Here is a 7,563-nt window from a genome sequence, read left to right on the forward strand (position 1 = left end):
CCGGGCCGGACGAGACCGGGCCTGTCCGCACGATTTTCTTTGTTAATATATATATATATATATATTTTTTTTTTTCTTAAGATTATTTTTTTTAAAATCGGATTTTTTCGAGCTGCCCGAATCTGAGTCCGAAACCCAAATCGAGTCCGACCCGAAAACCGAAAAATTTTCGGGCCTCAATATCTCGGCCCGAAACCCGCTATTTTTCGGGTTGGGTCACGCGGGGCCGGACTTCGGGCCTCGGCCACAATTGACACCCCTAATAATAAGAGAAAAACACAAACTTCTCATATCCGAACGTAGAAAATAACAGCAAATCCGTACTTGGTAATCACTAATTTAGCAAATAGTCATAGTGTTCTGCTGAAAATTCAAGCGACTAGAAGACCAAAACGATGTCGGAGACTCCACCGACCTCCTCGACCCATTCAACGTCGAAGCTCAGCTTTCCAGTCTCAGTTTCCCAACCAAACTCGACACTCTCTCCATTCACCGCACACTCTTTGGGAGCTTTGCCCGAATACGCCAAAAACTTGCCTTCTCCCTTCACTCGGATCCTGACATCCGAACCATCCATCTCCAGCTCTTGGATCGTTCCGACACAATTCAACATGTCGGTCAGCCCGATCGGGGCGAATTCCACGCCAGCCCCCGAGCGACGAACAGGGACGAAGTTGAAGAGCTCGAACGAAGAGGGCATTATGGTAATTTCGATGGGGTCGGAGGTAAGGGTGGCGAAGAGGATCCGTTGGGATTGCTGCAAGTACACAATGTACCGATCGGGTACGGTCATGTCGGAAGAAGGGATGCGTGGGCTTTGGTCCCATTCGATGTCAGTGACATGAACTGATCCTTGAACTGGTTTGTAACATTCCTTGTGTCCCACGATTCTCCGCTTCTCTGGGTCCCAGCCTGCTCCTTGACAGTTGAATGCTCCTATTACACCTCCATACTGCAAATGAAAATAAAAAATTACTAATCTTTGCAAGAAAAAAAAAATCAAAAGGGGTTTCTCGGATTGTTTATCAGAATCATGGGTTGGAAGTAAGTTTTCAAAAAATAATGTAAAGGTGGGAGCTTTTGATTACCTGGTTGAAGTTGAAGATCTTGAGGAGAGACTCTTGATCAAAGAGAGGGTTCTTGAAGAGGCAATCCCTGGTGGGAAGTGCATAGTGGATGCATCTTGGGATGGTTCCATCGGGGAAGACAAGCTGCTTGATGAGACCAAAGTCATGATGACCGAGTGAGTCGCTCAGGTAGACCGGTCCACCGCAGATGGCTCTCGAACCGGCGTGGAACTTGGCACAGACGTGGTCCGACTGGAACATGTCCCAGTCCGGATGAATCATCTGACCCATCCATAGGCTGTTGTACGAACAGTGTATCATATGCACCCCTTGCAGCCAATACACGCCTTCTGGGTCACCATTTGGATCTTGGAACCAGAAATCATCCCCTGTATCATACATACACACACACACACACAGAGAAATCGATAGTATATCAATAGACGGTCTAACTATCGCACGAGAGAGATTCCAATGACTTACCGACTCTTCCGAATGAGATTTGCTTAGTTCCGAGGTAGAAGAAGTCATTGCATTGTTGCATACTGGCGAGAAGTTCAGTTCCGCTGAAATTCTTAATCATGGAATCCGTTAATCCATCGTAATACGCCTTTGCAAGCTCCACCCTTCCTCCGTAATCCTCCGAGGCATACTCGAGTTTCTGCCCACGAAAATATATCTGATATAAGAACAAAGAAAAAAGGAAACTCGGTATAGATTTTGGTGATAACTTACTTCAATGACATCGACTTTGACACCGGTGATTCCAGCATTTGCAAGATAAGAATGCATAGAGTTGTAGAATTTCCTGGCCTGGGAAGGATGAACAAGGCCAATACCGGCTTCAACGATCTTGTCTACGGCCAGATCCGGCATTGTCCTGTCCAGACCAGGAGATAGATTGCATGGAACAACTTCAATGTCTAGACCTTCGATCCCTGGCTTCACACCACCCCAAGCACCGCTAATCGAATGCCACACATAGATGTCATCCAGATTCTTGAAGGTTGTTCTTAAGTCTCTGGTGAAAGCCTCTAGTCCAGTGTTTTCCACACAGTTCTCCTCAGATCTGCAACAGGATGATGATGATAACTCCTCCTTGTCTGAATCTTGCATGAATATCTCTTCAAGTTCTTGTTTCAGCATCTGGATTTTCAGATTCAGACACTCCAAATCAGTTTCACCGGCCTCGACCAGGTTGTTCTTCTCCTTCATGGCTCGTTCGATCTCGATGGCCTTGTTGATCAACATCTTGGGCTTGTCCTGTTTATAAGGAGGAGCGTTTTCAGACAACAAAGACCCACCCTTGTACCTTCTGAACTTTTCACCTTCGTCCAAACGGTGAAGCCTTCCTGTCATCTGTTCACCGCCAAGAACGAGATTCTTTGCGTCATTACCAGAATCATCGCCGTCGAAGTTGATGCTCTGCCAACCATCGTCGATGATGACGAACCTCGGACATGCCCCTCCATTACAGAACTCCTTAACGCCATGCCAGAGACTCGCCGGTTCGACCGTTAAGTAACAAGCGTCCCAAGTGCACCACCCGAACTTGTTGATGATGCGAGGCAATTGCTTCTCTTCCAGAAGCCTGAACGTGTTGAGATGAACCCTAATGGCGCTGAACGCTTCTCTCATGAGGTTGTACGGGTTGTCGGACACGTGTACGTACGCGATTGCCCGGAAGGACGAGTCTTTGACGGAGGTGGAGCCGCTCTCCGCCGTGATGATGACTTGGCCTCCATTTCCGGGGTTCAGAGATGACCGGAAGGATTTCTCGATGATGGGGATGACGACGACGTAGGATTTGATTTCGTGGACGTTGAGGACGATCCATTGGGTCTCCAACTGGAGATCCGACCCGGATTTCCCTATCCATTGGGTCGACCACCACGTCTTAAACCGGAACACGCTCAGGAAATCACGACCGTCGAATCTCCCCAGAGAGTTCGACAGACGATCCGACGGTTCATGTTGGGTGAAACCGAAGAACCCACCTTTGAGGGAGGTGGACTCCACGCGCTGGACAATCTCAGGAGGCGCGTCGGAGACCGAGGTTACACATACCGTCGAGAAGGGACTGAAAACGACGTTGTCGGGAACGTCGGAGAGCAGAGGAACTCCGTTAACAGCGAAAACGCCGTCGTTTAGGTCAAAGGGCTTCTCATCAACTCCTTTCACAGGAAGGAAATCCATTGTTTCAAGCAAGTCGAAGTAAGATTTAAGAGTTTTTGGGTATTTGATATGAATGAACAAAGAAGATCAGTATGATTCGTATGTATATATCTATAAGACTATAAACTTATACAGATTCGATATATGAAAATCAAGATACATATAAAATCTTGGATTAGTACAAAAGGCAACTGCAGATTTTACAAAATGATGATGATGAGTTTGCTACGTCGTAAATTTCTGGATACCGTATATACACTTGACTAAACTTAAGAGCCGGCAAGATTTAAATTGTGTAATTAGAATACAGAATATTTATATCTCCTTGATTCCGGATAATATATATATCAACGTCTTCCTTGATTACAGATAATAATATTCACGTCTTCCTTGATTCCGGATAACAATGTTTTATTTCGATTAATAATATATTCTATATTTCACCAAAGTTAAGATGGCGGGATTTGGACCGTTGTGTAAAGCGGAGAGTTATGTTTATGAGATCGGTGTTAAATATTGAGTTAGGAATTTACAACAGCACAAAAGGAAAGAAATCGCTTAATTGGATTTCAGTTAATTGGTAAAATAATATATTTTTTTAAATCTCAGTGGGCTTGGGCCGAGACATGTGCCTCGTGGGGTTTATGGGCACTCTAAATTACGTGGCTCACGTTGCAAGTTGTCGTCACAACCTCATCAGGCCCTTTTTGAAATCTGATGATTTGTATTCCCAAAAAAAAGGGGGAAAAATATAATATATTTTTGGAGGGCTGGGCTCCTTAGATTCTATTATTAAAATATGTATTAATCATTTATTATATCATACTCGATTTTAATTTAATTTTGATTTTTCAATTTTTTTTAAATTCCGTTTGATTCGTTCAAAAATTTTAAACGATTTGGTTGGTATTCACCTCTTAAATATATATATATATATATTGAAGGCGGTGATAAAATTTTCATAAAACAAGACCGGAAAGAAACCATTAATTCATTATAATTATAATTAAGAAGTAATAATAATAAAGGATTTAGAACCATGGACATCGGAATCGCATGTGTTTGTCTGATAAAGATACAGTTGTATATCCATAATATCAACGGAAATGCCATGTCATAACGTTGTTGGATCATTTCTCCTGGACTTAACCTTACGTGTTATAATACACTCATACCAAATCAATTGCAAAAAAGCAAGGGGAAGCATAACCTGTTTTGGGTTAATCATATTTATAATCATAATTAACAGAGTTGTTTAGTGATAATGATGTTTTTCTTTGGTGCGTCTCCGTAATATATCAGCGTCGCCCTCCTAAGCGCTGCTGACAAGTCAAGCTCCAGGCCCAGGGATTTTTCACTTCGGGTGGCGTAAATAGTCATTAGTCAATCAGAGAATTCCTTATTGGGATACTCTCTCGACCTTTGGAAATGCTTCGCATCCTGGTTCTCGCATGGCTCCTCTTCGTCGGCCCGGCGACGGTTGTATCGCACCAGGAATCGGGCGAGTGGAGCTGCGACTCGGAGTCCGAGATCCGAGTCATGGCCGATTTCCGGCCCGGTATTGTCACTCTCGACGGCCGCCCCGATGACTGGAAGGACATTGATGGCTCCGAGTTCCCCCTCCGGCCCGCTCTTGATCCCGACGCCGACCACGAGTACGCCGCCGGCAAGATGGTTGTCAAGGTAAACGTGTCGGTTTGCATTAGCTGTGTTTGATGCCGGTGGTGGAAAATCTCTGTAGTTTGAGTTGATTGTCGAAGTTAGCGAGAAACTTTTTGATGCGTCATGATCCACTTGTTGGCGATTGGATTGAGTGTCGCTGATGCAGAGTTCATGGGATTTTATACTCTAAGCTGCTATATGCGCTTTGATTTGGATTCGATAAATCTGGATCTCGCTTATTCCGGGTCGGATTAATCGCCTTTTAACGTTTCGTGGTTGGTTTCTATTTACAGGCTCTGCATGATGGTCATGATATGTTCTTTATGCTGGAAATTGATGGGAATTACGCCTACAGTAAAGGGTAAGTGTGCTTTCCGACGAAGGAAAAGGGATCTATCACATAAAAGCAACTTCGATTTCGACGTGAATTTTTGGGTGCAAAAGCCTGTTAACACATTAGTAATCTTTATCTTTTATTTTGATTTCACTCTAGTTAAATTCTGTTTATAAGAATGTAGCTTTTTGATTAGCATCTGGGTAATTAAATTAGTGATAATGTTGCTTCAGATCACTCTGGAACGATGCTCGCTTTGTTAATTGTTAGTTTTACATTATTGGGTGCTTCATATTCTTCTGTCAACCACTGTTTTAATGCATTGCTTTCTTCAATCCAGTGAAAGCAACAAGTGCCCTTCAGTTTCTCTCATGTTTCAGATCGGTGATCAAGCTACTTATCACAATGTAAGATTTCACCTGGTTGTAGAGTTTTGTTTGAATGTATGTTTATTGAGCTGCGTATATATTCTTTCTATACGAAAATTAACACCAGTCTCTTCCATCCTTAGATGGGCGGTTGTAAAGAAGGGACGGACTCTTGTACCAGCAAGACTTGCAAAGGCTATGAGGTTGATATTATGCATTTCTCCATAGGCAATGCGATTCCAGGTCGTCTTTATGGTGGTAATCCAATCGATAACAGGGAAGGGAATGGGGGTGATAGGTAATTTGAACTCTTTTTGGAGTACATGATCTTTAGTTGTTTTATCTCTTCTTCTTTGATCTTGTATTATATCATCTGATGTTTTGCCCACATATCGTGGTGAATGACTGGTTCGATTCAGTGGATCTTCTGTGAATACCTTTTTTTTTTTTTTGCTAACTTATGTCTTTCATGTGAACAGATTTGGTCATTTAGTTGACGTGTATTCCTGGAACCCACATTGCAGATACCTTGATGGTCTTGGCCCTTCAGGTACTCCTGGAATTTGGTTGATCATTCCAAAATTTTGATCTTTTTTTGATGATTGATATATTCATGTTCCCCTCTATATGTGGAGGCGTGTTTTGTGCCCAAAACTGATATTGACATATTCCACTAACAATTGTGAATTGACCGCAAGAATATGATGTGTCCACTAATATGCTCGTCATACATACATGTTATGGTAATCAATGCCAAATCTTTCTGTTAATCTCTATTTTTCTTTTCTACAACTCCACGGTGGCTTCCACGAAATCATAATAGATGGAACTGTATACCGGTTTGACCTACTGTATTTGCTTGAACATCCCTTTTCATTGATCTTGAATTTCTTGACTCCCAATTATCTTCTATCAAGCCGACCTCGTAAATGATTTGTTTGCAGGGTTTCCTTTTTTACCTTATTTGTAAACCTTTGTGGCATTTTTGCCAGCTTTACTGGTTTGCTTGGCCTGTGATTTGTTGTTTAGATTACTCAAATGCCACATCAAATTACGACAGATCAATTTTTTTCTTTAGCACTGATATACTGTGTACCATATATTCTGGCGAATGCTTACTAGCTTGTGCATAGGAAGGCCATGTAGGTTCCTTGCTTTCGTCATGAGAAAAATTTTATCGTCCAAAAGAATAACTCCTTATATTCCTTCGAGTATCTAGTGGTATGTTACTTAAGCGCTTGAAGAGCTTCATCCTGACATTTTTATTTTTCCCCATATACCTGCATATCTCAGCCAAACAATTTCGGATCTATTCATCTTGCAGGAAATGATTCTAGTGCTCAGAATGACTGGCATGGAGCATGGTGGCATAGCAGCTTCACCACTTACTCGGGTTAGTATACATAAACTTTGTTCGATGTGTATCTGCTGCAGAGATATCAGCCTTGTTGGTGATCAAAATCATGTTTTTAACTGAGAAATTCTCATCAGGTTTCCAGGAGTAGAGTTGGATTTTAACGATGTGTTCTACTGTCTATATGATATGCTCAAGTCTTTCAGTTTTAGATCAGGTGTATCCCCTGGCTACTTATCGTTATAGTTTATAAAACAGGCTTTGTAGATGATGACAGCCCTTACACGTCTGCTGGTCAGAAAGGAACTTATTACTTTGAATTCTCCAGGCCTTTGAGGACTATGGACCGTCTCCAACAGGTCAGCGACTTCTCTCCGCAGATTAACAGACTTTAGCTACCATTCCCTTATATTATAGCAACTATATGCTTTCGTTCTAAGTTGTTTTACTGGGCAGTTTTTTTTCTTCTTCATAGTCTGCAGAATCTCCAACCTCATGTACTCCATTTCTTTGTTCTTCAACAGTCGAAACATGTTTAGAGCACATCGAAACATATTTAGAGTGCATCCAAACTTGTTAAAAGTGCCTCAAAACATAGTAAGA

General features: G+C 42.3%; 2 protein-coding genes across 2 annotated transcripts; one reads left to right on the plus strand and one right to left on the minus strand.

The window, feature by feature from the left end:
• Nucleotides 1–266: 266 nt before the first annotated feature.
• LOC104827694 (probable galactinol--sucrose galactosyltransferase 4) lies at nt 267–3,263 on the minus strand. Its single transcript, XM_010560917.1, has 4 exons — nt 1,803–3,263; nt 1,551–1,728; nt 1,089–1,456; nt 267–952 (listed from the first exon to the last, which is right to left on the minus strand). Exons 1-4 carry the CDS (start codon nt 3,261–3,263, stop codon nt 380–382), a joined length of 2,580 nt encoding a protein of 859 aa, XP_010559219.1. The 3' UTR covers nt 267–379.
• Nucleotides 3,264–4,557: 1,294 nt separating this feature from the next.
• On the plus strand, nt 4,558–7,370 carry LOC104827661. Its single transcript, XM_010560877.2, has 7 exons — nt 4,558–4,925; nt 5,198–5,265; nt 5,579–5,645; nt 5,750–5,904; nt 6,086–6,156; nt 6,931–6,999; nt 7,219–7,370. The coding sequence occupies exons 1-7, from the start codon at nt 4,671–4,673 to the stop codon at nt 7,353–7,355; spliced, it is 822 nt and encodes a 273-aa protein (XP_010559179.1). The 5' UTR covers nt 4,558–4,670; the 3' UTR covers nt 7,356–7,370.
• Nucleotides 7,371–7,563: the final 193 nt, after the last annotated feature.

The sequence above is a fragment of the Tarenaya hassleriana genome, unplaced genomic scaffold (genome assembly GCF_000463585.1).
Source record: "Tarenaya hassleriana unplaced genomic scaffold, ASM46358v1 Cleome52, whole genome shotgun sequence".
Lineage (NCBI taxonomy): Eukaryota > Viridiplantae > Streptophyta > Magnoliopsida > Brassicales > Cleomaceae > Tarenaya > Tarenaya hassleriana.

What these genes read in the sequence shown, in the direction of transcription:
- LOC104827694 (XM_010560917.1), bottom strand. Translation starts at nt 3,263, where the DNA reads ATGGATTTCCTTCCTGTGAAAGGAGTTGATGAGAAGCCCTTTGACCTA. An exon ending in TCAAAGTCGATGTCATTGAA is followed by an intron (nt 1,729 to 1,802) that starts GTAAGTTATCAC and finishes TTTCGTGGGCAG; the next exon opens with AAACTCGAGTATGCCTCGGA. An exon ending in AATCTCATTCGGAAGAGTCG is followed by an intron (nt 1,457 to 1,550) that starts GTAAGTCATTGG and finishes TGTATGATACAG; the next exon opens with GGGATGATTTCTGGTTCCAA.
- LOC104827661 (XM_010560877.2), top strand. Translation starts at nt 4,671, where the DNA reads ATGCTTCGCATCCTGGTTCTCGCATGGCTCCTCTTCGTCGGCCCGGCG. An exon ending in GAAGGGAATGGGGGTGATAG is followed by an intron (nt 5,905 to 6,085) that starts GTAATTTGAACT and finishes TCATGTGAACAG; the next exon opens with ATTTGGTCATTTAGTTGACG. An exon ending in TGATGGTCTTGGCCCTTCAG is followed by an intron (nt 6,157 to 6,930) that starts GTACTCCTGGAA and finishes TTCATCTTGCAG; the next exon opens with GAAATGATTCTAGTGCTCAG.